At 42.9% G+C, this 26,969-nt stretch overlaps 1 protein-coding gene across 2 annotated transcripts in view; it reads left to right on the top strand.

Moving 5' to 3' along the window:
- The window catches only part of LRCH1 (leucine rich repeats and calponin homology domain containing 1), a 251,108-nt gene that overhangs the window by 158,063 nt on the left and 66,076 nt on the right, over positions 1 to 26,969 (top strand). For both annotated transcript variants that reach the window (XR_007773673.1, XM_050948349.1), the window contains exons 7-11: positions 453 to 537; positions 11,288 to 11,393; positions 13,648 to 13,760; positions 24,768 to 24,835; positions 25,845 to 25,931. Coding sequence is in view for 1 of the 2 variants with exons in the window: in XM_050948349.1 (XP_050804306.1) it covers positions 453 to 537; positions 11,288 to 11,393; positions 13,648 to 13,760; positions 24,768 to 24,835; positions 25,845 to 25,931 (459 nt within the window). In the remaining variant the exon portion in view is untranslated. The remainder of the gene's footprint in view (positions 1 to 452; positions 538 to 11,287; positions 11,394 to 13,647; positions 13,761 to 24,767; positions 24,836 to 25,844; positions 25,932 to 26,969) is intronic.

Genomic DNA, 26,969 nt, shown 5'->3' on the forward strand with positions numbered 1-26,969 from the left:
TCCTCCAGCACTAATTAATTTTTAACACATTAATGCTCAGGTGTGATTCAGTTGACTACAGTCTGAGTTCAACTATTTTAGTTGATTTGAAAGTCAGTTTGGGGTTATGCTAAGCAATCAGAATGCTGCTAAGCTACTGGCAGTTTTTATCTTTGTGAACAAAAAAGGATGATTTAACAATAGATTATTTTTTCCTATTTTTAACCAGTAATCTTCCTGTCTTCTTAGAGGAACTTGTCGAGCTGTTTGTTTAATTCATTTTACTTGACATTGAACATTTGCACAATAATGTTACCAGTCTTACTTCACGTGTATTATATTATTGATTTGTTAAAGGACTGATCTTGGACCATAGATGCTAATGGAAGTTTTGGCATTGACTTCACTGAGATCAGGCTCAGGCTCTTAGTGCACACTGAAATAACTTTCTGTTTGCTTTTGTTTACATTTAGCATTGATGATATATATCCAAGTAAAAAGGATTCTGATTCAGGTGTTGGCAGTGATAACGGAGATAAACGTTTGTCAGCTACAGAGGTAACTTACCTGAATTTTTGCTTTTTCAGCCATTTTGGTTTATACTTCCAGTTGGATAGTTTTGTGGAGATACTTTCTGTGTATCAAAAATATGCAGCCAAACCCTGGACAGAAATTTCTACAAAAGTAAACAGTGAAATGATGAGGATAGAAGAGAAACTTTATTCTATATACCCTGTGGAGGGGGCTGTCAAAACACTTATTTCAAAAGTTTTAAGAATACATTACTTGAAGAACAAAGGTTCATCATGAGTGGATTGATGCCTTTGTGATTTTATTGCCTATGAGAATTAATCATTTATCTTGCTCTGATTGAAAGTTAATGGGGATTGGGCACCAAACTCCTTCAGGCACCTTTGAAAAGATCACTCTAAATTTACTATTATTTTGCTTGCACCACATAATCTTCTTTTCAAGTTCATGCTGTCTAAAGGACACTGGAAGACACAGACTCTCAGTGTTATAGCTGCTTTGTAATGTTCTTGCACTTGGCTCTTTTGTTCTCTAAATATTCATTAAAACAGATGCCAGGCTGGCACTCTACTTTGCCACTGAACCTGGCATTTTTTTGGAAGCACAAAATTGAAAATAGAGCCTTTTGAGGTGAGTCTCCCCAAAGGACTAATTTGGACTTGGTGCAGTTTTTAAAATATTTTACATTTAAAAGAAGAAAAAGAGAGAAGAGTAAACAGGACGGTAGGAGGCTGCTGAGAGAAAAGGGTACTGCAAAAAGAGAAAAGGATAGGTCAGGGTCGGCAACTTTTCAGAAGTGGTGTGCCGAGTCTTCATTTATTCACTCTAATTTAAGGCTTCGCGTGCCGGTAATACATTTTAACGTTTTTAAAAGGTCTCTTTCTATAAGTCTATATTATGTAACTAAACTATTGTATGTAAAATAAACAAGGTTTTCAAAATGTTTAAACGTCATTTAAAATTAAATTAAAATGCTGATCTTACGCCGCCAGCCTGCTCAGCTCGTTGCCAGCCTGTGGTTCTGTTCACCTAGGCCGGCAGTGGGCTGAGCAGGGCCTGTGGCCAAGACCTCACACCTGGGGCGGGGGGGCAGGTTTTAGGGGTCAGGGCAGAGGGCTGGGGGAGGGGGTTCAGGGCAAAAGGCTGGGTGGAGGCGGTTCAGGAGTCAGAGCAGAGGGCTGGGGGGGTGGGTGTAGGGCAGAAGGCTGGGTGTGTGGGGGGGTGCAAGGCAGAAGGCTGGGTGTGGGGGGAGTTCAAGGATCAGGGCAGAGGGCTGGGGACGTGGGGAGGTGCAGGTCAGGGATGGGACTGTGGGGGGTACAGGGCAGAAGGCTGGGTGTTGGGAGGGTTCAAGGATCAGAGCAGAAGGCTGAGTATGTGGGGGGCTCAGGGCAGAGGGATGGGGCTGTGGAGATGCAGGGCAGAAGGCTGGGTGTGTGTTGGGGTTGGGGGGTTCAGGGCAGAGAGCCTGAGGGTGTAGCGGTGCAGGGCAGAACGCTGTGTGTGTGTGGGGGGGGGTCAGGGTAGAAGGATGGGGCTGTGGGGGTGCAGGGCAGAGGGCTGGGTGTGTGTGGGGGGGTCAGGGTAGAAGGATGGGGCTGTGGGGGTGCAGGGCAGAGGGCTGGGTGTGTGGGGGATTCAGGGCAGAGGGATGGGGCTGTGGGGGTGCAGGGCAGAAGGCTGGGTATGTGTTGGGGTGGGATGGGGTTCAGGGCATCGGTGTGGGGGGTGCAGAGCAGAAGGCTGTGGGGGGTTCAGGGCAGAGGGCTGGGGGGTATAGGGGTGCAAAGCAGAATGCTGAGTGTGGGGGGTCAGGGCTGGGGAGTATGGGGGTGCAGGGCAGAATGCTGAGTGTGTGGGGGTCACAGCAGAGGGATGGTATGGAGAGGTGCAGGGCAGAATGCTGTGTGGGGGTCAGGGCTGGGGGGTATGGGGATGCAGGGCAGAATGCTGAGTGTGGGGGGGATCGGGGCAGAGGGCTGGGAGGTACAGGGGTGCAGGGCAGAATGCTGAGTGTGTGGGGGGTCAGGGCAGAGGGCTGGGGGTGTGGGGAGTGCAGGGCAGTATGCTGAGTGTTGGGGGGATCGGGGCAGAGGGCTGGGAGGTACAGGGGTGCAGGGCAGAATGCTGAGTGTGTGGGGGGGTCAGGGCAGAGGGCTGGGGTGCTCGGCTCGTAGGGGTGGTCCCAGCCCCCTGCCCTGAGCGGCTCAGGGCAGGAGGCTGGAAGGGATGTGCCTTGTTCCACCCCCTTCCCCAAGGCCCCGTCCCTACCTCTCTCTTTGTCTTCTCTACAGAGCTGCGTGCACGCTACCACTCTTCCCCCTCCCCCTTGCTAGGGCCAGCAGCTGATTGGCTCAGGGACGGAGAGAGAGCGGGGCAGGAAAGCACCACGCTGGGGGAAGAAGCGAGCCAGGAGGGAAGCTTGGGTGCTGCAGAACCAAGCTTCTGCCTCCTGCCCCCACAGAGGAGAGTGGTGGGGCTGAGTTAGGCTGGGGCAGGCGGCTGCGTGCCGCTCAAAATCGGCTCGCGTGCCATGTTTGGCACACATGCTGCAGGTTGCCGACCCCTGGGATAGGTAAATTGAATCTTCAGGGGAGTTGAGAAGAGCAAGTGAAAATGGATGAATGGAAAAGAGCATGGGAGGGAAACAGGAGAAAGAAGGGTGGGAGATAGTGGGGAAAATATGACAGGGAAAGTAATGGGGCATGGGAGAAAATGAAGGAAAGGAAAAGGATAAAGGTTAGCTGTGTAATACAACTCCCAGTGTATCATGACTTTTGGACTTTATTTGGTACATGCCTTTTTCTTTTTTTGTACAATACCTGCCATGTTCTTGATACTAACCAAAGGAACCATACCATCACATAGTGGCATGATGAAAGCTTTAACTTCTCCTTTTAATTTTTATAAAGAGAATGCTGCCGTTTTCTGTACTACTTGTAAAGTATGGATTCTCATGGGAAAGTGGGTGTTGGTGAGCCCGTGAGTGTGGCTTCCCTTGTCCTGGTCCCAGATAGGGGCTCCCCCGGGGAGCAGCAGTGGCTAAAGCTGCTTTGTTACTCAGATGTTGTAAATGTGAGAAGGACCAGAAGAGGCCATGTGTCCAGTCTGCACCCTTTCCTCCCACCCTCCTTTGTATACTTGATGCTTGAATATGAATTCTGTTTGATTGTTTTTCTTGTTATTCAGGCAGCCACAATTGTGAAATTCGGTGGTGAGGGTCAGCAAGACATGGGGCACACTTTTAGCCTCTATAAATAATAATGACAATGAATGGGGAGTAAATCTCCAAAGTAATTGAATGGTGAACTTGCAGAAACTTGTCCAAGCTGCCATAGAATTTTTGGTCTGATTGATGGGAGGAATTCATGTCACTTTAAAGGAATGCATATTTTGCGACTCTGAACATGTTTATGCTGATTTTCAGTGCTCAAATGCCTCTCAAATGGGTAGGAGAGAAGTTTTTTGGAAGTGGTGCAAGGAGAAAGATGGAAGTCTAGAAACTGAATTTATTGTTAAATACAAAAACAAATAGAAACTAATGAGCACTTGTCATAAAGGATATAAATTGGTTTGTTTTTTAAATTTTAGAACATTAAGAAGGATATCAATTGGAAAGTATTTTGACAAGTTTCCCCCTAGAAATGAAGCTGAATCGCTGCAATTTTAGGCCAGAGTTTTAATAGTTTCCCTATAGTCCTAGGAGCATATATTCCATTCAAGGAGTCAGAATTTCCTTATTGCCCTATTTCTCCATACTGCATTTCTCATATGTTTGCTTAAAGTGACTAAGCTTGTTAATGAAGCACTGTTATTCCAGAGCTTCCTGTGTGACTATAAATAATATTTTTAGAAAATGGGTTGTCCCTCCTGTAATTAAAATGTAGGAGGCCTACACTGGAAAAATTGTATTAAGAAAATAGCAGGAGTGAAACAACCCCTTTTTCATATAATAGCACAAAGATTAATTATGTAATATTCATGTATGTATTCTTTCCAATAATAGAGAAAATGGGAAGTAGGATCATGAATCCTAAACATGCATAGTGAACTTAACATGAGAGAAGTGAATGGTATCACATTGTTTTTGTACATCATACTTAGAGACCTCTATTGTACATGGACATTTTGCAAAAAGTTTATAGTACATTGTGATTTCAAGTCCACATTTTGTAACCAAATCCATCCATGATCTTTTCAAACAGAGCCTGTTAAATTGGATTATAATCACTTCCACTCCTTTAAAATGTGAATGCTTTTACAATGTACAAAAAGTTCATCTTTCTTACTGAGACTATCTTTACAAATACATCAAAACAAATTGACTCGTTAGTTCCCTAAGATTAATTATATTTCAGTTCATTCATAAAATGACACACAGAGCTCATTCTGTATTTACTGTTCTTTTTCCAAGTATATGTGAGATTTTTGTGTAATTTAAATAAAAAGGGGATTTTTTAAATTCAAATTAAGTGACGTTTTTGTTTCATTTAACACTGATGTACATTTTAGGAATTTTGTCAGATATGCAGTTGGGCACATACAAAAAGGAGGGAGAGGGGATAGTGAGCTAAATGAACAAATTACATATATTCTCTGTCTAGCTGGTCTGACACTGACAGCATCATAGAGTTCATTTCTTTATAGCTGAAGTGTAGTCCTGGATATTGCCAGTATCACATCTTCTCCAATCATGTATATTGATATGGCAATATATTGATTATGGCAACTGTGAAATAAATCCTTCTTTTCAATAGTATCTCCTTTACAGTATCTCGTTCATCTTTAGAAATAACGGATAACACTTTGATTCACCTTTTTTCTTTAAAACGTCTGTCTCAGTTAAAATTCACTAGGACAGCAGCATATTTTTATTCCTTTAACAGTAGTATTTGAGAATTGCATTAAATATGGCATGTGAAGGTCCATTTGCTTTCTCTGCACCATTACCCTGAAGGATATGGCATTGGTACTAGCACTGTAGGTTCTTCTTTGAGTGCTGGTCCCTGTGTGTTTTCCCCTGTGGGGACGCATGTGCTCCGTGCACCTGGAGCCGGAGAATTTTGAAAGCAGTGGCTGTTGATCCTCATATGTGCCGTGGCTCACCTCGTGCCTCTGACTGAGGAGATAAAAAGTGGGTGGACCAGCTGGCTCTCTGGTTCCTTCTCACCACCACATGGTCCTGGTCAGAACCTCCAGTGTCCAAAGCTTTGGATTTATTTCTTTATCTGTTAACGTATATTTAGATATCTGTAAATAATTTTTAGAAATTTTGGAATTTAGAAGTTTTATCTAATAGTTTATAGTATTTTATAATTAGTTAGTTAGTCTCCCGAATCTTCTTGCCTGTGATCCTTCTCAGTCAGTGATGACCATCAATGCTGCATGTACTGTTTTGGGAAAATCCGTGTCATGGCAAGGTGCAATATCTGCTGTTTGTTCCCCAGTCATACCCAGGAAGGGTGGGAATTTTGTCCAAGGGAACACCTATGGAAAAGGCCATGAGGCCGCAATTGGAACTAGGCTGGGAGCCCCTCTCAGGTATCCCCCCTCCCCGTTCATCCATGAGCTTGACTCAGCAAGGAGTGTGCCTTCTCTCATGAGGCTTTGCTCAGGACTTCAGCAGGGTTTTGTCAGGAGAACAGAAAGCGTTCTCATAAGCATGGAAATAAATCTTCTTCCAAATCCACTTTGAAGAAGTTGGATTCAACCCTGCCTAAACCAAGCATGTCTCTAAGTTCAGCCCAAAGAACTTAGTACATCCTAAATCTCAGCAGTGTGACGAGAAAGCCCACAAGTTTAGGGCTTCACTGGCACTAAATCATGATCTGCCAGCACCAATGCCTCTGGTAACTTCAAAACACAAACCCTGGGATCCGCCAGTACTGAGGAAGACCGATCACTGAGAGCATTGGTTACCCATGGGACAGTCTTTGTCTTCCATGACTGTGTCTCAGGCTATCTATACTGTGGCTCCAGCAGTTCGAATAGGCAGGACCCCTCTCCCTCTAGAACGAGCTGAGACGTGTGCTGCTCCTGAGTACATCTTTGCTCTTCCAGATCTGGAGTCTCCTACTCCCATCAGATCCCTCTCTCTCAAGAGAGGTTCTGACTCCACCAGAAGAGCCAACATTTGGGAGGAGTCTGTCTCCCATTCCATTTTGGGCTGTGACTTTCCTCCAGCGGCACCATCTGTATCACTGCTGGGCCCAGAATTCGCTTTCTCCTCATCAGTAGATTCTGAACCACCTGATGATTCATTATTCCCTCCTCCAAAACACACCTTCCTGGTCAGAAGGCCTGGAGCAGCTTGGGACCAACATTCGTCTCATCACCTCCTCAGAACCGTTGGTACCCCATGCAATGGGGACCTCTGAAATCCCCATTTGATCTATCTTATTGACCATACTGGGTGCCATGGGACCAATACCATCCTGCAGTATTTGTCCAGTATGCTAGGGAGTTGTCCCTTCTCTCCCTTGAGAGAGGGCAACCAGAACTGCCACCTGAGGAGAAGGAGTATGTGCCAAATCTGTCAGTTCCATTGGAACTGAGAAGATCGCCGTGTTTCCAATGTCTCCACCCCCACTCCTCATTACTATAAGCAATTCCAAGAACTTCCTCTTGTAGATTCCTCTTCAGGAGGTTTGGGATCCTCAACACAAGCTCCTAGACAGCCTCCAGTCCTCTGGCTCCACTCAAAGAGCACTCCCTGTTAATGAAGCCATCCTGGAGCCCTCTAGAGCAGTCTGGCATCCCCTGGCTACCTATGCCCCAACCCCTAACAGGACAGAAAGATGGTACTATGTCCCAGCCAAAGCTGTGGAATTTCTGTTCTCTCATTGGTCCAGGCCGTCACAGTGAAATCTAAGCTGCAAACCCCCTAACTGGCAAGGAGGGCAAGCTTCTCAATTTACTGAGAGAGAAGTTCTTTTCTTCTAGCCTCCAGTTCAGTATAACCAACTACCAGGCGCTGATGGCTAAGTACGAATTCTGTGAATTTTGAATAGTTCGGGACTTTGCTGACAGACTTCCGCAGCAGAACAGAGATCAATTCCAGGCTCTCATAGAGGAAGGCAAATTGGTTGCCAGAACTACTCTCAAATCAGTGGTAGAAACAGCTGTTACATCTTCCAGTGCAAGGACTACTGCCATTGTAATGTACAGGGAGTTGCGGCTCCAGGCCTTGGGGTTTTCCAGGGAGGTCCAGAACACTGTTGAAGATCAGGCTGTTTAATCAGAAGACGAAGAAGTCCTTACACACTCTAAAGGACTCCAGGGCTACCCTCTGCTCCCTGGGAATATATACACTTGCCCCAAAGAGAAAATTCCACCAGCAGCCATACAAGCCTAGACTGATGGCACAACACTTCTACCACCAGAGACCTTACAAGCCATACTGTAAGAGGCAGAGGTTTCAAAAGACCTGCTTTGCCCCACGCCTTTCACAGCAGGTTTCTCAGCCCAGTGCTAGCCCTCAGCAAAACGTTATTTGTGATGGGAGCTCAAGAGCTGCAGACTACTAAGTCCTACACCTCCTGACCCTCATGTATTCTTTAGGGGTTGTCTAGCCCTCTTTTTCAACACCTGGAGTTCAATGACAATGGACAAGTGGGTGCGGAATGCCATCCATTCTGGCTATATGATACAGTTTATGTCCCTACCCCATCCATAACCCCTGCCTTGCCCTCTTTTGGGGGCTACTCTCACAAGAAGATTCTCAAACAAGAAATGGAATCCCTCTTAGAGTGAGAAGTGATAGAGCAGGTTCCTCATTAGTACCAAGGGAGAGGTTTTTACTTGACATACTTCCTAGCATCCAAAAAGAAGGGTGGTTGGAGACCCATTCTCTATCTCTGCCATGTTTATTTTCAAATTCAAGTGTTGCATGGTCACATTGGCATCTATAATTCCTTCCCTGGAAAAGGACATGTGATTTACATCTCTCAACATGAAGGACACCTACAGTCATGTAGACATGACCCTCTCACATGGTGACGTTCTATTTCTTCCATGGTCAGACCCTTTGAGCCTTCCCTCCGCTACTACTCCTGCCTTGGGCTTTACACAAGATTCAGCAAGACAGGGCATAAGTCATCCTCATTGTCCTCAAGTGGCCCAGAAAGTTTTGATTCCCAGTCCATCTATGCATGCCGTCTCAGGCACCAATCATTATTCCAACATTTCCTGATCTTCTGACCCAGGGGAATGGCCAGATCAAATGTCCCAACCCCCCTCTGCTTCATCTCAGGGCTTGGTTTTTAGATGGGCATCATCCTTAGAGCTATCATGTTTTGAAGCTGTACAGAACATCTTTTCTAATATTAGGAAGGATTCCACTAGAAAATGTTACCTAGTTAAGTGGAAGCATTTTCTTTTTATCTGTGGGCATCAGATGTGTACCCCTGAAAGCTGCACCTAATCTTCTTTTTCTGGATATTATTTTTTTCCTTAAAGACATTGTTTGTCTATCAGCTCCTTACGGTCCACTTGGCAACAATCAGTGCATACCATCCACCTTTGCAGGGCCACTCTGTCTTCGTGCACCCATTGACTAGCAAATTCTGGAAAGGCCTAATCAAAATCTTTCTGCCTATAAAAAGGCCCACTCCTCAATGGAACCTGAATCTTGTTCTCTCCATATTAACTAAGCCTCCCTTTGAATCGTTAGCTCCATGTCTTCGTAGCTGTCACCTCACCCAGAAGGATTGGTGAGCTTGGAGCACTGATGGTGGATTCTCTTTACACTGTATTCCATAAGGACAAATTTTCATTATGTTTACACCCTAAATTCATCCAAAGTATTTTCAAAGTTTCACCTTAACCAGTCAGTTCACTTAGCTGTGTTTTTCCCAAACCCACCCTCACCCTCAGAAGAAAGGGGTATCGATGTCCTCGATGTTTGGTGAACTTTAGCCTTTTACCTCTAGAGAACAAAACCAATCAGAAAGTCTCCCAGACTATTTCTCATCAGACACTGTGCCTTGGTACAGGACTCCTCCACTGATGCATCTTTTAGAATGGTGGACTTTTGTTTGGCTCTGCCATCTATAACCTCGCACACTCCTCTTATTTGGGTTCTGCTGGTCAATCAACCAGCACTCGAAGAAGAGAAAGCTACCTACCTTATAATAACTGGAGATTCTTCAAGATATGTGTGGTCCCAGACTGTGCTACACTACCCTCCCTCCTTTCCCTTTGCTACAGATCTTTTTGTTATCTATAGAGAAAGAACTGGAGAGACTGTCAGTCCGGCCCGCCCTTTATCTCCTTGGTTGGAGGCACAAAGTGAGTCAGGGCACGTGTGCAGTCCTGCAGATGCTGCTTTCAAAATTCTCCAGCTCCTGGTGCATGGAGGACATATATATCCACAGTGCAATAAAAATAGGGGTCACACATCTCAAGAAACTTCCAGTTACTATGAAGTAAGTAAGTTTCTCTTGTGACATGTACTTGTCCCAGGATATTAAAGACAGAAGGTGGGAGAGGTAATATCTTTTATTGGACCAACTTCTTTCTGTTGGTGAGAGAGACAAGCTTTCAAGCCACAGTACCTTTCCCAGACTTGAAGAGCCCTGTGTGCCTTGAAAGCTTCTCTCTCACCAACAGAAATTGGTCCAATAAAAGATATTACCTTACTCACCTTGTCTTTCTCATAGGAAGGCAGAAGCATTCAAAATGGCTGCATCAGGCACTAACGTTGTTTGAAATTAATGCTACAGTAGCCTTAGATGAAAATTAGACTCTTCATCTTCTGTGGCTTTGATCTTTGTAAGTCTGTCAACGGCTTCCATTGCTAACTGAATAAAAATAAAAGTACAAATGAAGGAAATGAGATATAGTATTTCACCTGTGATAGAGCTATGACGACTTCATATAATTACAAAGTTGCTTTGGATAGTTCCTATTTGGCCCTATACTGTCAGGAAACACCTGGGAAAATCTGTTACATAGTTTAAAAAAACCAGCCACCCTGAATAGCCTGTGAAAGGAATGATTGCAAATGAGCAAGGCTGCATTTATTTTTCAACACTCTTTCTAAATTGTTTGCATAACTCCACTGATCAAAAAACCCTGCCCAAACCTTAATTATTAGAATTTGTGATCATGCCAATAGAAGATGCCACTGTACTGCACTATTTTCAGCAGATAGTTTCTAAATTAATAGGACCCGAATCTTTGGTCCAAAATAATCTTTCTGGATATGCTGCAAAAGCCATCTGCTTGACAGAATTTGTGGAAGTGTCGAGGAATGTTTCTGCAAAAGTGGGAAGGGACATTACTGCACCTCTGACTTAATGACCATCTGAATTTATTTATTTCCTATATATGATTATTTTTAAACTGCTGGATGGTCATCATTATGTGATTATAACTGTAATTATTAGGGTGCCTAGAGCTTTTTGTACAGTGACCTTTTTTTGTTTTAAATCTAAATAAATAAATGTTTGCATATATGTATGTATATAAATAATTGACAAATAGAAGCATTTGTGCAATACTAAGTTATTTCACTGTTGAGCGTTATCACTCATGGCAAAGGTTTTTCAGATCCCTGAATATATATGTTTGTGTGCACAGCATGATATAATTTTACTAAAAGCACTGAATTGTGAATGTAGAATTCATGAGTCAAAAGTATAGGATACATAGCTTTCCTCCTATAAGGTACTATTTAATCTTTTACATATTTGAAAGCTAATAAAATAATTAACACCAATTGACGTTTCAGTCTTGGTTTAATTTTTAAATTAATGTTTTTCTTGTTTCTTCTCAGCCCTCTGATGAAGATACTGTCTGCCTTAATGTACCAATGTCAAACATTATAGAAGAAGATCAGATTATAAAGGAAGATTCGGGTCACCACATCAACCTAGTCCAAGGTTTGAATGTAAAGAAGAGAACGTTAACAGTAACAGGAATTCTGCCCACTATTCTATATGTAATGCTGTATGAGTGCAATTCACAAAAAACTTCCCAACCCAAGTTTCTACTAACAACATGGTTAAAACCTACTCCATCAGTTTACCACTGTTTTTCTTGGAAAATTTATGAAGCATGTTTAGTTTTGTACTTCTAAGAATAATCACGTAGACCTGAAACTACAAAGGCACTTGGCACTTAAGCCCCAAACTTAGATGCCTGCTATCTCACTCGAGGTGCCTGGATGCCTGTCTCCTGCCTAAGCCTCAGAGTGACCTACGAACCAGAGGAAGGTAGGCGTTTGTCTACCTAACTCGCATGCATATCCTGATCTCTGTAGGCATGTTCCGAGGCTGCCTACTGGATCAGGTACCATTCAAAATCTGGGCACCAGAGCAGGAGGAGGACATGGAAGGTGGAGGTGGTGGTGCACCTTTAAATTTTAGCCTGGTGGTTAGAGCACTCACCTGGGATGTGGGGCAACCAGGTTCAGTTCAGTTCCCTCCTCAGGCAGAGGGGAAAAAGGAATTAAACACAGGTCTCCCACACCTCTCAGGAGAGTGCTCTAACCACTGAGCTATGGCATACAATAATTCCCCACTTAATGTCCTCTCGCTTAACATTGCTTCGATCTTACGTCCCTGCTCAATTACAGAACATGCTCCATTTAAAGTTGTGCAATGCTTCGCTATAATGTCCTGCTTTGTCCACAGCTGGCAGCCCCCCATCAGCTCCCTATGCCACCCCCCCGCACCTCTCGCCCGCCGGCAGACCCTGCAGATCAGTGCCTTCCCCTTCCTCCCCCCGCCTCCTACCCGCGGCAATCAACTGGCTTGTGGAGTTCAGGAGGGAGTGGGAAGGAGCGAGGACTCGGCGCACAGGGTCCCTCCTCCCTCCCCTGCCTCGGGCAGGAGGAAGGGGAGGGAGGAGGAGCCTGTGCGTCCCGAGTCCTCCCTCCTGCCCCCTGAACGTCGCAAGCCAGCTGATTGCCATGGGCAGGAGGGAGGGGGGAAGAGAGGGGAGGCAGCACACCTCCCCCCTGCCTCCTTCCCACAGCAATCAACTGACTTGTGGTGTTCAGGAGGTGGAGGGAGGGGGAGCCTGCGCACCATGTCCTCGTTCCTCCTTCCTGACTCCTGAACGCTGCAAGCCAGCTGATTGCTGCAGGCAGGAGGCAGGGGAGGGAGGGGGGAGGAGCAAGGATGTGGCATGCGGAGTAAAAGGGGGGGGGGGAGAAAAGGCAGGTTAAGGGTGGAGGCTTGAGGAAGGGGTGGCGTGGGCAGGCCAAAGGTTGAGCCTCCCACCCTGGTGCTTGCAGAGTAGGGGAAGCTGCCACCGCTGTTGCGCAACGTGCTCCTCCTAGCCTACAACATCTTCAGCCTCCTTGCCTGCCTCACTGTCTCCAGTGCCAGTGGGCTGTGCCTGTGTGGGGTAAGGCGGGTGCACCTCCCAACTATAGTACTGTACTGTACTGTATGGCCAAAAAGAATTGCCTGCAACCTAACCCCCACATTTACTTTCATTCTTATGGGGAAATTGGATTCGCTTAACATCGTTTCACTTAAAGTCGCATTTTTCAGGAACATAACTATAACGTTAAGTGAGGAGTTACTGTATTCTGATGTGGGGCTCCCTCAGTCTCTGCTATTGAAGCTTTCTACTATGTATACTTAGTTATTGGGCCAGTGAGAGAAAATGACTCTGTAGCCTGATGGGAAGTGGGAGTACAAGAAATAGATCAGGTATCTGTTTCCTAGACTGACCTAAAATGTACTCTAGTCTGTGTATCTTAATTTTTGTATTGTTAGTGACATTTGTTGCATTTACAATTGATTGATTGCTTTCCATGAGTCATATTCTTCTCTGTCTCACTGGTGTAATTTAGGAGTAACTCCATTGACATGAGTAGAATTGTTCCTGAATTTTACTTGTGAGAGATCAGAATCCAGTCGTGTCACAACATAAAATAAATTTGAATTAAAAGTAAAATGTCTACGCTTTATTAGTAGTGGTCCAGTGGACTTTTAGTCCAAAGTCTTATTCTCTGTTTTTATCATTCTTGTACCCTTTTGGATTTCATTTTTGGCTGTGTTGCTGGGCCCTACTAAATTTAAAAGATTCCTTAGGTGACTCTGATTTAAATGCAAAGTTGGAAAAACTCAGAAATATTTTTTGTATCTTTTTGGGTCTTTTGGTCTCATTTCTCATTGGTAGAATTTCATCAGGGACCTTCACTCATGATTCACATTGAGAAGGCAAGAGAAGCAGGAAACCAGTTTGCTGAAGGATCACATCCCCTCACGACTGAATTTATGAGCTACATCAAGGCAAGTTTGTGATCAATTTTACATGAAAAATATCTCATGACTACCTTCCTAGCAAGCAGAAATGATAAACTGTTGGCACCTTGCTATTAATAAGAGAAGTGCAATTGATATTCATCCTCATCAGTGCAGTGCCACAGAGTGCAAACATGAGCAGGCAGATTAATCATAACGTAATTTTAAAGCTGTATGGTCAGGTTACCGATAACTCTTATTCTAACCTCACCCTAATCCTTGAGATCTGTCATTTGTTTTGTTTTTTGTTTGTTTTGTCGTTTTTAATTAGCAGATGTGTTCACCAGTAAAAGTTTACATTTTTCTTCAAGTTCTGGTTCCTATGTATATTGCACATGTGGTACACATTTGCTTCATGTTCCTGAGACTGGAGAATTGGCAAGTAGTGCCTGTTGGTCCATGCCGGCACCCTGGCATTCCTCATGTCCAGTACCGAGGTTATAAGGGGAGGCGTGGACTGCCTGCCTCTCTAGTTTCTTCTTACCACCACGTGATCTGAGTAGAATCCTCTGTGTCCGTAACATATTTATCCTCTTTTTATCTGTAAATGTGTTGTAAATTCTTAGTGTTTACTGGTTTTGGTACTTTTCTAGTAGCTTTTCATAGTTAGTATAAAGAGGACTATGCCCAACGTTTTGCAGTTTAAGAGCTTAGTATCCTGCCTCCATTTCCTTTTGGTCAGCGATGACCATCACTGCTGCCTTCACTGCCTACAGGAGGCTCACATCTCCACCAAGTGTAGCGTCTACCACTCCTTTCCTTCCTGAACCTGAGAGGGAGGAGAGCTTCAACTGAGAACGTACCTCATGGAGAAAACCATGAGGCCCCAGTGGGATTCAGGCTGGCAGGACCCCTCGGTACGTTGGCCTCAGTCTGCGAGCAACATCCTTCTGAGCATGAGCTCTGGAGCAGAGGACAGATCTAGTGAGCCCAAGGACACGTTGTCTTGGGTCTCTCGTGAGAGTAACGGACACTGTCACGGACACAAGACCAGATCTCTTTTCAGATCCCCTCACAAAAGGAGGGATCCTTCCATGACTACTTCCAAATCAGATGTGTCTTAGACTTAGGCCAGCCTAAACCTCCTGACCATGCAGAATCAGGGATACATTGGTACTGACTCCTGTACCAATAGCAAGCCGAGAGATTGGCATCTGCCGGCACCAACCATCAGTCCCGACAAGAAGAATCTTCTTAGATGGTACTGGCCCACCTCCATAAGAATCCACCAAGCCTAAGCACATGGATACACCAAATCTGTCTTTACCAACTAGCAGGACATCTCACACTCCCGATCGGGCTGAGATTTATACCTCCTCAGAGGATATCTGTGCTCTATCTTATTCTCATTCTTCTCTTCTCTCAGGTCTAGCCCTGTTAAGGGATGTTTCGACATTAGAGGAGGATCCCACTTCGAGGAGAATAAGCTATTCCCCTACTCCATCCATTCACTGAGTCTCCCTTTATTGTTACCAATGGCACTGCCAGCGGAAACAGATCTTACCTTTTCATTGGCTCGTCTTGGGTGTCAGATTCAGTCTTCACCTTCACGTGGGGAGGTTAACCCAGATAGAGCCTCTATACTATCTTGGACCCATCTTCCACCCAGACATGATTACCAGCAGTCCCTTGAGTACCCAATACATTGGAATCCCCCTCAACCAGCATTTGGGGCCCTACTGGGGCCCATGGGATCCCTAAGCATGGCACCCTGGATCCTTGCAGGAGTCTGACTGACCCTGTTCCCCTAGAAACAGCAACCAGCTCTGCCAGGGCATGCAGAAGCGAAAAATGTTGAGCAGGATCCACTTATACCGGCAGTATCGACAAGCATAGGCTATCATGCCATTCTCACCATCCCTGCTTGATGACCACAGGCAATGCCAACAATTTTTGCAGAGGGTGGCAACTGAACTTCATATCCCACTTGAGGAGACCCATGGTACAGCATAAGCTCCTGGACATCCTGCCGTAAACAAGTTCCTCATGGAGCCAGCCAGGGTGATATAGCACACACCTGCATCTTGAAACCCTATCCCTAAAACTGCTGAGATATTTTGTAGCTGTGAAAGAGGCAGAAATTTTGTTCACCCACCTTAATCCCCAACTCCTTAGTAGTTCAAGCAACTACAGAAATGTCCAAGCAGCAACACGCTAAGACTACCCAGGCAGAGAAGGATACTGAACACGTCGACCTTCTAGAGAGGAAGATATTCTCATCTACCAGCCTTCAGTTTAGAATTGCTAAGTGTAATTTTACAAACTACTCCAAATTTCTGTAATTTAAAGACAAATTCCAATTTTTGATGAGGGTAAACTGGTAGCAAGGACCTCACTTCAAGACACAGTTGATACCATACCTAGAGCCATAACAACGGCACTAGTTATGCGGCACGAATCATGGCTTCTGTCTTCGGGGCTCCTGTCATAACATTTTTTCCCAGATCTGGACCTTAGCGTCCAAAATATGGGTGTTAGCATGAAAACCTCCAAGCTTAGTTACCAGCTTGGACCTGGTATTTGCTGCCACCAGCTAGGAATTATACAGTGCCTAGCTCACTGTGGTCTCCCCAAAACCTTCCCTGGGGGACCCCCAGACTCAGATGCCTTGAGTCTTACAACAAAGGGAAATAAACCATTTCCCTTCCCCCTCCTTCCCTCCAGGTGTTCCCTCCCTGGAGAGATATACAGAAGCAAGCTCCGTGAATCTAAACAAAGGGATTCTACCCTCCCTGTTTCAAGTCCTGGAAACACAAGTACCGAGAGAGCTAATCTCTCTTCCCCCTCACCCAGAGGGTATGCAAAGTCAGGCTTAGTAAATCTAAAACAAAGAGATTTTCCCCCTGACTTCTTCCTCCCACCAAGTCCCTGGTGAGCTGCAGACTCAATTCCCTGGAGTCCCCACTAAAGAAAAACTCCAACAGGTCTTAAAAAGAAAGCTTTATATAAAAAGAAAGAAAAAGGACATAAAATATCTCTGTATTAAGGTGACAATATACAGGGTCAATTGCTTAAAGGAAAAAAATGAATAAACAGCCTTATCCAAAAAGAATACAATTTAACACATTCCAGCAACTACACACATGCAAATACAAATAAACAATATAAACCTATTGTCTTACTATCCTTGTACTTACAACTTGGAAACAGAAGATTAGAAAGCCTGGAGATAGAAAAATCACTCTCATAGCCAAGAAAGAGAGCAGACGAAGACAAAGGACTCACACCCAAAACTTCCCTCCACCCAGATTTGAAAAAGTCTTGTTTCCTGATTGGTCCTCTGGTCAGGTGTTTGGTTCCCTGTGCTAACCCTTTACAGGTAAAAGAACAGTAACCCTTAGCTATCTGTTTATGACAGCTCCCCATTGAGGTTCGGAATACTACTGAGGATCTTCCCTTTGATGACTCTTACCTCTTTAACAAGAAGATGGATGAGTCTTTACACTCATTAAAAGGTTCCAAGACTATCCTCAGCTCCTTGTGCATGTATACTCTACCCCTGAAGAGGAGACACCATAAACAGATGTACAAATCAAGGCTTATTCCACAGCCTTTCTACCAACAGATCCCATATGAGCCACCATGCAAATGCCAGAAGGTGTGAAGACCAAGGTATCCAACCCCATCCACTTTGACATCAGCCACCCAAGCCTATCTGCCAATTAAAGGTTACTTTTGAAGGGATGCTTGAGAACTGAGAACCACCACTGATGCCATCCCCAACTACTCTCCGAAGCTTTGGTGGCATACTTCCTCCACAACTGGAGGGCTATAACAACAGACAAGTGAGTTCTAGATGTCATCCACTTTGGCTACATCATTGAGTAGAGAGGTGTCTCTCCCATTCCTGCCATAGCCCCGGGAATGGGGGAAAGGCATCTGTTCCCCACGCTGTAACCCTACATGCCCCAAGCTCTCCCAAAGCCCCATCACTGTCCCCCACCTCACCACACTGGCTCCACCCACCTTACACATCTTCCACACTCCCCTATGTGTGTGGCTGGTGCGCAGCCCTTGATGGTCTGCTGTGCGCACCTTAGAGGGAACACAGGTGAGAGTTTCACTATTCGGTCCTAAACGAAATCATCTCTGAATGGGGAATGACATCCTGGGACTTGTTCACCTCCCATATGAACAAGAACATCTTCTACTATCCTGGACAGACTACCTGAAGTATGCCTTTCCTTTATGTACCATTCCACTGGTCCCGCATGTTCTGTGGAAAATGTGCCATGACAAAATGTGCGTTATTCTCATTGCACCCAACTGGCCCAGGCAGTTTTGGTTTCTGGACCTACTGCAAATATCAGCCCGTCCTCCTCAGCATCCGCCCCCTCCCAGATCTGCTAGCTCAGGAGAATGGTAGAATCAGACATCCCAACCCAAACCCTCTTCACCTCATTGCCTGGTATTTGGATGGGCATCAGACTTGGAGTCTTGGCATGTACACCTTTAAAGAGTGTTCAAACTGTTCATAAGCACGACAGAAGACTCCATGAGAAAATGCTGTGTAGCTAAATGAAGGTGTTTCTGTACCTGGATGCAACAAAACTAGTTAGCTCCAGAGACAGTCTAGAAAATAGCCTGGATATCTGCTATCTTCTCACTCTCAGATATCAGCCTTTCTTTTAGCTTGCTGTGGGTACGCAGCAATCAGTGCCCTCCACCTTTGGGTAAAGGGCTATTCTATTTATGCTTACCTGATAACAGCCAGGTTCCTAAAGGGTCTCACTAAGACCTTCCCACCAGGAGCAAAGCCAGCACCACAATGAGACCTCAGTCTTTTTCTCTCAATACTTACCAGACCTTTAAATCACTGGCTACATGTTCAGCGTTCCACCTATCAATGAAGGTCACCACCTGCATCACCGTCACTTCAGTCAGGAGGGTGAGTGAACTGGTGGCACTCATGGCCAACCCACCATATTCCACATTCCATAAGGAAAAAGTTTCCCTTCGCCTCCATCTGAAATTCACCCCAAAGGTAGTCTCCTATTTTCACATAAATTAATCAGTTCACTTACTGGTATTCCTTCCAAAATCTCATGCTTCCAGTGAAGAGAGGAGACTTCATTCCCTCAACATCAGATCACCTTTAGCTTTTTATCTGCAAAGAATTAAACCTATTAGGAAAATGCTCTTATTTGTCTGTATGGCAGAGCGATCTTGGGGACAAGTGTGATCTTCTCATAGGCTGTCTAAGTGAATCTCTGGCTGCATCTTCTTTGCAATCAGTTAACACAGCTCCCTGGGCATTTATAGGGTGGCTACCTGGAGTTCTATCCACACCTACTTGAAGGATTATGCTTTAGTCCAAGACTCCTCTTCAAATGAAGTCGTTGGGAAAGTGGTATAACAGATCTCTAGACCACCAGCATCCTCTCACCGCCTCCTCTTTCCATGGTCACCCACCTGTAGAATACACACAGGGACCAGCACTTGAAGAAGAAATGGAGATTAGTTAGCAGTAAATGGAGGTTTGTGAAATGTGTGCTTCCTATCTGTATTCCACTACCTACCCTCCTTCCCCTCCACTTTGTGTCATGTCTGGGTTCGCGGTAGAGAAGGAACTGGAGAGGCAGTTGGTCCACACCTTCCCTTACGCCGTTGGTGCTGAGCACCAGAAACCCAGGGCACAGGCATGGACCAACAGACATTATTTCAAATTCTTCAGTCTCAGGCACATGGAGGGCATGCATACCACTCATGAAATACAGATAGGGACAACACATCTTGGAGAACCTCCAATTACAGGTAAGTAATTTCCATTTATATTTTTAATTGGGCATTTTTTTCGTGCATGTCCAGGCTACAGTGATGCTCAGGTGTCTAAAGTTATGAAAAGATGATGGGTTATAAATGTGCATTTAGTTTGTAAATATCTTGGTAGAAATGTCAAGATCTCCAAAGACAAAGGATATCATCTGCTTTTTGATAAGCTAAGTAAGGATGTACTTCTCTTGAAAAATACAGTGAATAAGATTCAGTGACTAGTTTTCTCAAAGGAGTCTGTTTGTAGCACTGTAGCAATAAGATGTGTGTGGTAGTGGGGAGTTAGAGCTATGGATAAGTTTAATGAATTATGTAGAAAGCTATGGGTTTTTCCTCAACAGAAACTTTGGAATTGTATTAATTGGTGTTTCTCTTATATACTGTAGCTATTTATGTCATTACTAGTGAAAACTAAGGATATGTCTACACTACCCACTGGATCGGCGGGTAGTGATCAATCTGTCGGGGATCAATGTATTGCGTCTCATCTAGATGCAATACATCGATCCCCGAACGCGCTCCCTGTCGACTCCAGAACTCCACCAGGGCGAGAGGCGGAAGCGGAGTCGACGGGGGAGCGGTGGCCGTCAATCCCGCGCCGTGAGACGCGAAGTAAGTCAATCTAAGTCGATCTAAGGTACTTCGACTTCAGCTACGCTATTCTCGTAGCTGAAGTTTCGTATCTTAAATCGATCCCCCTCCACCCATCCCCAGCGTAGACCAGGCCTTCGGTGGCTTTACAGTGTGCGTGAGAATGCACTCTGTCAGCCATTGTTCCTGCTTTGCCCCTTCGCTGCTTTCATGGGTAGTTGGTTAAACTTTGTGAAAATATTACTCTTGTATTGCTGGCATGGTTAGTGAATACTCTGGCTGTCAGCTATGTTGTGTCCAGCTGTGTAAATCACATCTGCCAAGGGAATGCTGTAGCTTACACTTCTGACAATTTTCAGAATTGATCTGTGACATCTCTTAGGTTGCTCCATTATACCTCTCTGTAGTTTTCTGAATTGCGCGTCTCCATTTTCATTATCCTCTGCCCCCTTTCTTATCGTGGAATTGGATCTTTTGCACCATTCCTGAATAATATCACTCTGAGAAAGTTGCAGTAAAATCCTTATAAACGATCCATAAATCATTCATGAATACAGCCACTTTGTAATTCATGAATTTCAGCTGGTTTGTTATGTAATGTAACATAACACGATTTTTGGACTGATTTCATCATATATCCCGTAATAGTAGGATTTGTATGAAACTTTTTATGCCAAGGTTTGAACAATGTTTATTTTCATATGAGAATTTATTTGCTGGCCAGCTTTGCCAGATTTTTTTTTTTAAGGACAAAGCAATCTGAAGAGGTCCTGTGTACTTGCCATCAAATTCCTTTCTGAGAGAAAAGTGCTAGAGAGGAGAGAACAGATGTGGTTTCCTGACCTCTTGGAAGTGGAGGGAAAGAAACTTCTAGATGTGCAAAAGGACTTGCCTTTTTGTAATCCTTCACCCTGTTTCCTCTAGCAGCACAACCCTTGCAGGTGTAATTCTACCAATCGAAGGGCCTCCCTAGTAGTTTTTCAGTAGCAGCCATAGAGCGCAAATACATTAAGAACAGTGTAAAATAAATCCCCAAACACTCTCAGCCCTCAGTGGCCTCTGCAAAAAAAATGTAAACTGCTTAATTTAAAAATGTTTTTGTAAAACAGCACATTTCAAATATATTTACTTGTATCAGATACCTACACTTCTAGGGTGAGTGAAGGTATCTGAAGAGTGCAGTTATCTAATACATCCATGTTGCTTATTGTTATTACTTACTGGATAGATAAACACATCCTACAGTATCTTTAAATGTGGCAAGTGTTTATTGCTGGGATATTCTCTGATAACTATTAGGAAGAGTTTTTTATCGATGTTGGATATGTGGGATGTAATATGTCAGCTCTGGGAAAAGGGTGAGGGTTAAAAAAAGAGGGTCATTGAAACTAAAATTTTTATTTTGGTTTGGTTTGCATTTTTCATTTAAAGATCCTGCCCATTTTTGAAAGAAATAACTTTCTTTTCATTTTGTTCAAAATTTTTCATGCAAAATTTTTTTCATCCACTCAGCTCTAATATACACCTATATAATGCTTTACATCTTCAAAGCACTTTACAAACATCACCTATTTAATTTTCACATCTCTTTTGTGAGGTAGGTGAGTAATGTTATCCCTGCCTGACATATGGACATGTAGGCATAGAGAGGTTAAGGGAGACGGTTTTCTCTTGAGGATCAACATGGTAGGGTAGAAGGAAATGGAAGACTTCTATCTACTCTCTCCTCCTCCAAACTGGATCTTCCATTAGAAGCTGCCATTAAATGCCTGTTGTGTATTAACACTTTCTCCCCTCTAAGGTGTGCTTTAGAACAATTGGCTAGTCCCTCAACAATGCCCTCAGCCTGGCTGTAATCTAGCATTTTCGGCACCTCATTGTAGAGTGTGTTGCAGAGCTTAGTTCAGGGATGCAGAGGTGCTCTTAAAGAATTTCAGAGTGGGAAAAATATTGCCTCAGATGTGCATTTTGATACCCTCTTGATGCTAATGACAGGTGAGATTAGCAAAAGTGCTTGAGCTAACTGTCCACAGGTTTTATGAGGGGGAGGGTTGAGGCAAGGCATTTTCCTTGTTGATCTGCAAGAGTGTGAATTTGTTGGGCTCTTTAGTTGACACTACAGATTTTATATATCTTTTTCTCAAGATGTATTTTAGGAATATGGGAGACTTTAAGGCTGGTATACATTATTGAAGCATATCCACATGAGAGTTTGAACCAGTTTAACTAATTAAACATAAAACATAACTTGTTAAAATGGTTCAACTTGCAGTATAGACAAGGCCTTAGTTTTAGTGGATTTGGGAGGACTTTATGAGAGATTGGTCCTAATTTGTGTGCTTTATTATTTAATTTGTGTACATAAGACCAAAGCTTCAGACGGTTATCTTTTAAAATAAATTAACATAAATAAGGTTTAATGCAGATTTGTGACACATATGGTGGGGGGCATAGTTATTTTTCATTGTATAAAATATCTATATATTCTGTTGGAGAGATCAAATGCTTCATTATTTACTTAATGAAAACTAATAGATGAAAAGAATGGCTTTATTCGTGTTATTGGAGACTGACTTGGAGAATAAAGCTATATTTTGTGATGAGGGATGTTAGAGATGCCAGTGCACAATTCAGTGATACATCTGGCAGAATCAGATGGCATTTATTGATACAGGGTTCCTGAGATGGATGTGCCAAACACATGGCATTGAAAATAGTTAGTCCTTTTGTCTGTTATTTATTCCCTGCCAGTGCAAGTGCTCATCCATTCAGACAGCTTCCGTCCTTACTGGCAGCTGAATTATTTCAGTGTTTCTGCATGTTGGAGATGAAAAAGAAAGCAAATGTATAAAGTTTCAAATGGAAATATAAGTATCGGATGCACCTTTACAAATATTAACCAGCAGTTCATAATTATGGATGCACCTGGTAGCAACTCCACAGTTGGAGATCTGTTTTAAAATGGGGTTAGAATGAGGCACAAATTCTTGTTTTTCCCCCTAAAAGTAGGTGACAAAATTGGTGTGCAATTTCCCACAATTAGTTTTTAAGATGTGAATTTTCTGTGAGGTTTATGTTTTGTTTCTTTTAATAATTTCTAACCGGAAGGCTTTGAATTAGGGCTCTGGCTGAAATGTATCATTCGCAGATCTCTTTTCATCATTAACTGATATTGCTTTAAAGCAGTGGTTCCCAGACTTGTTCCACCACTTGTGCAGGCAAAGCCCCTCGTGGGCCGGACTGGTTTGTCTACCTGCCGCGTCTGCAAGTTCAGCCGATCGCGGCTCCCAGTGGCCACGGTTTGCTGCTCCAGGCCAATGGGAGCTGCTGAAAGTGATGGCCAGTACATCCCTCGGCCCGCGCCACTTCCAGCAGCTCCCACTGCTTTAAAGTATTATCTAAATCGGGGAAAGCAACCTGTGGCACGTGTGCTGAAGGCGGCACGTGAGCTGATTTTCAGTGGCATTCACACTGCCTGGGTCCTGGTCACCAGTCTGGGGGGCTCTGCATTTTATTTTAATTTTAAATGAAGCTTCTTAAACATTTAAAAAAACCTTATTTACTTTACATATAACAATAGTTTAGTTATATATTATAGACCTATAGAAAGAGACCTTCTAAAAACATTAAAATGTGTTACTGGCATGCAAAACCTTAAATCAGAGGGAATAAATGAAGACTTGGCACACCACTTCTGAAAGATTGCCAACCCCTGATCTAAATGCACAAAACTTAGTAGAAAGGTGAACCTTTAGAAGATCTGTTTCTTTTTTAAAAAATGAATGTAAAGTGATTTGTAGCCATTATTCACATTATAACTACATTTGTCTGTAAGAGTGTATCTTTCATCATATAAATTAATATTTTCTTACTGTACTTCAAATGCCAACTGCAGTGGTCCACCCCTTCCTTCCTCATATATTACCAATCCCCAAGTACACATTAAAAAAAATCCTAGAAAAGTAATGCAGAAAAACTTTGTTATGAAGCACTCAGGATTGCTGTACACATGTCTGACACAAACCCATCGAAACAAGGAAATGAGAAGTGACCTAACAGTTATTCTCTTTCACCGCCCACAAGCACCCGTCTTTACATTATCACAGCTACAGTACAAAACAGATCATGCACCACTTAGCAACAAAGCTCTTTGTGTATTAATCTATCTTTAAATAGTGATGGAATAGTCTTGATTCTCCTCCCACATATGGGAGTTTAACACCAATGTAAGTCCATTGATTTCAGTGGAGTTACTCCTGATTTACTGTGGTGTAAATGAGAGGAGAATTAGGTTCATGCTTAATTGATGGATTATTTGCATACATCAAAAGGATATGAGAGAAAATGGGGGCATTCAGTACATAATTCTCATGTTGGTTGACTTATTTTTATATTTAAATGAGGTTAGGCTTTGCCCTCAATAGAATCTGACAATTTAATGAAAGTTGGTGTGATCAGTATCTTAGTTGGAGGTGGAGAAATAGCAATGAAGTACAGACCTTAGATTGCTTCAATTAACCACTCTAAACTGATAAATGAACTAGGTCAGTGCTTAGTCAGAAGAGGAAACTTTTTATGTCTACTTTAATGGCAAATTTCTGTCGTGATGTTCAGTGTAATGTCTGTTCACAGGGCAGAGCAGCAGAATGTGATGAATTATTGCGAATAGAAGAGGACACACATTGGCAAACAGAAGGAATGTAAGTATTCATTTATGTACATAATGAAATAATATCGGTTATAAATTTTAGGTGATCAAAATTTAATTTGCCTTTTGAGTATTTTCTTACCAAGTTATTATTTTGTATACAAGGAAGCATGACATTTATATAACAATACAATTTGTTTGCATTTTGCTATTTATAGTATATTGATTAACACAGTGAAAGTTTTATTAACATCAATATGTTTGTATGTACCTAGAGAATGCAAGTGGTGTTCAACTAGATACTGACGTTACATTTGCTAATATTATGTGTAAAAGGTCAAAAGGCCCATGTCAACATTTTTAAGGCCAAAGTTTGGCCTATGATAAAAATGTTATAATTTGATTGGAAAAATGCTGAAACTTTTGTATGTGTGCGTGTGTGTGTTTTAACATACTTTCCAGGCACTGTAATAATAGTTAATTCAAAAACACTATTTCAAGACTGGTGTTGACAAACATCAATCGATGAACATACGTGAAATAGATGGTTTACAATGAAACTGAACTGTTAATTGAAGTTTTTGTTAAGCAAAACAACAGTGTTCATTTCTGCTTTGCTATAAGTTCAGATGAAAAAAATCAGTAGTTGCCAAAATAATAAAGAAAAATTAGGTTCTTTTAAAGCTTTTAAAAGTATTACAAACATTTCAAACTAAAAGATAAAATACTATTTTTAAAATTGCCAGTGTCCTTATACTAGAACAATAAACTTCATTAATCAAGTAAAAAAATTGTTGGTAATTAAATTATTTCAGCATCAGACGTCAGGATGTTTAAATTGATTGAAATGATAGATGGGGGAATAACTATTTAGTCCATCGTCTTCTAAACTGACTTCCTAGTTTCCACATGAAAATTTCCAAATCCTACAGCTGCATATGAATATGCACAAATACAGGATTTTGCTATACAATTTAAACAGCCAATTTGAAAATATTGCCCATTGATTTAAATTCTAACTCCTTTGATACTCACTGTAGTGTCTTTGTTTCCTACTGTAGAACAAATACATCAAACAAGCAAAATATTGATATAGCTATGAAAGATAATTTAAAAGAAGCAGTAGATTTGCTACAAGATCCCAACAGGTATGTTCATATCAGAGGGTCTTCTGATGTAAATAATATGTTGTATAGGAAATTCTGTGAGGGTCAAAGTAAAAAAATGTTCTTTTTTTTTTTTTCTTTTTTTCCATGACTAAATGCCTTCTGCTCTGCATCAATGGGATATGGGATGTTAACTAGACAGCAGGGGATATGGCATGGTGCCTGGAAGGTCATGGGGGATGTGAGAATGCACAGTTGGCAAGATGGGTTTGGCTTCTCCCCCTCTTCAGATCCTTCACCTTTCTGTTGCCTGAGGCTGAGGGGACTGGGCTGGCTGATTGGCTCTTGCATACCCCTTCCACCATTTAAATTTTTCCAAGCTTTTCAATAGCTTCTTATATTGTTAGCTGCCTTGCCCTCCTTCCCTTTAGTTGTAGCATAGGAGTTGTATTTTCAGCATACTACTGGACTGGCTAATTGTCTGTTTTGGGAGGAGGGAGAATTTTTCCCATTGGATCAAATTGACTGAGTTGTTTTTTTAATCTTTCTCAGTGTGTTATGGAGGCTCAATTAGGTTGAAAGCAATTAGGAGTCGGCAACCTTTCAGAAGTGGTGTGCCGAGTCTTCATTTATTCACTCTGATTTAAGGTTTCACGTGCCAGTAATACATTTTAATGTTTTTAGAAGGTCTCTTTCTATGTCTATAATATATAACTAAACTATGGTTGTATGTAAAATAAATAAGGTTTTTAAAATGCTTAAGAAGCTTCATTTAAAATTAAATTAAAATGCAGAGCCTCCCAGACCGGTGGCCAGGACCCGGCCAGTGTGAGTGCCACTGAAAATCAGCTTGCATTCCGCCTTCAGCACGTGTGCCAGAGGTTGTCTACCCCTGCAATAGAACTCGAAAGTTTAACATTAGGAAAAGTACAGTTGTCTAATTTGCTGCAACTTGTAGGTAAATGCTACAAGGGTCAGCTCCCAGAGATAAATGAGACACGGGGTTTCGCTAGTTAGCCTCATGCCCATATGAGACGGGGCCACCTGGTCTTCAGGAAGCAGTAGAGAGGATTCCAAAGT

Source organism: Gopherus flavomarginatus, chromosome 1 (genome assembly GCF_025201925.1).
Source record: "Gopherus flavomarginatus isolate rGopFla2 chromosome 1, rGopFla2.mat.asm, whole genome shotgun sequence".
In the NCBI taxonomy this organism is placed as follows: Eukaryota; Metazoa; Chordata; order Testudines; family Testudinidae; genus Gopherus; species Gopherus flavomarginatus.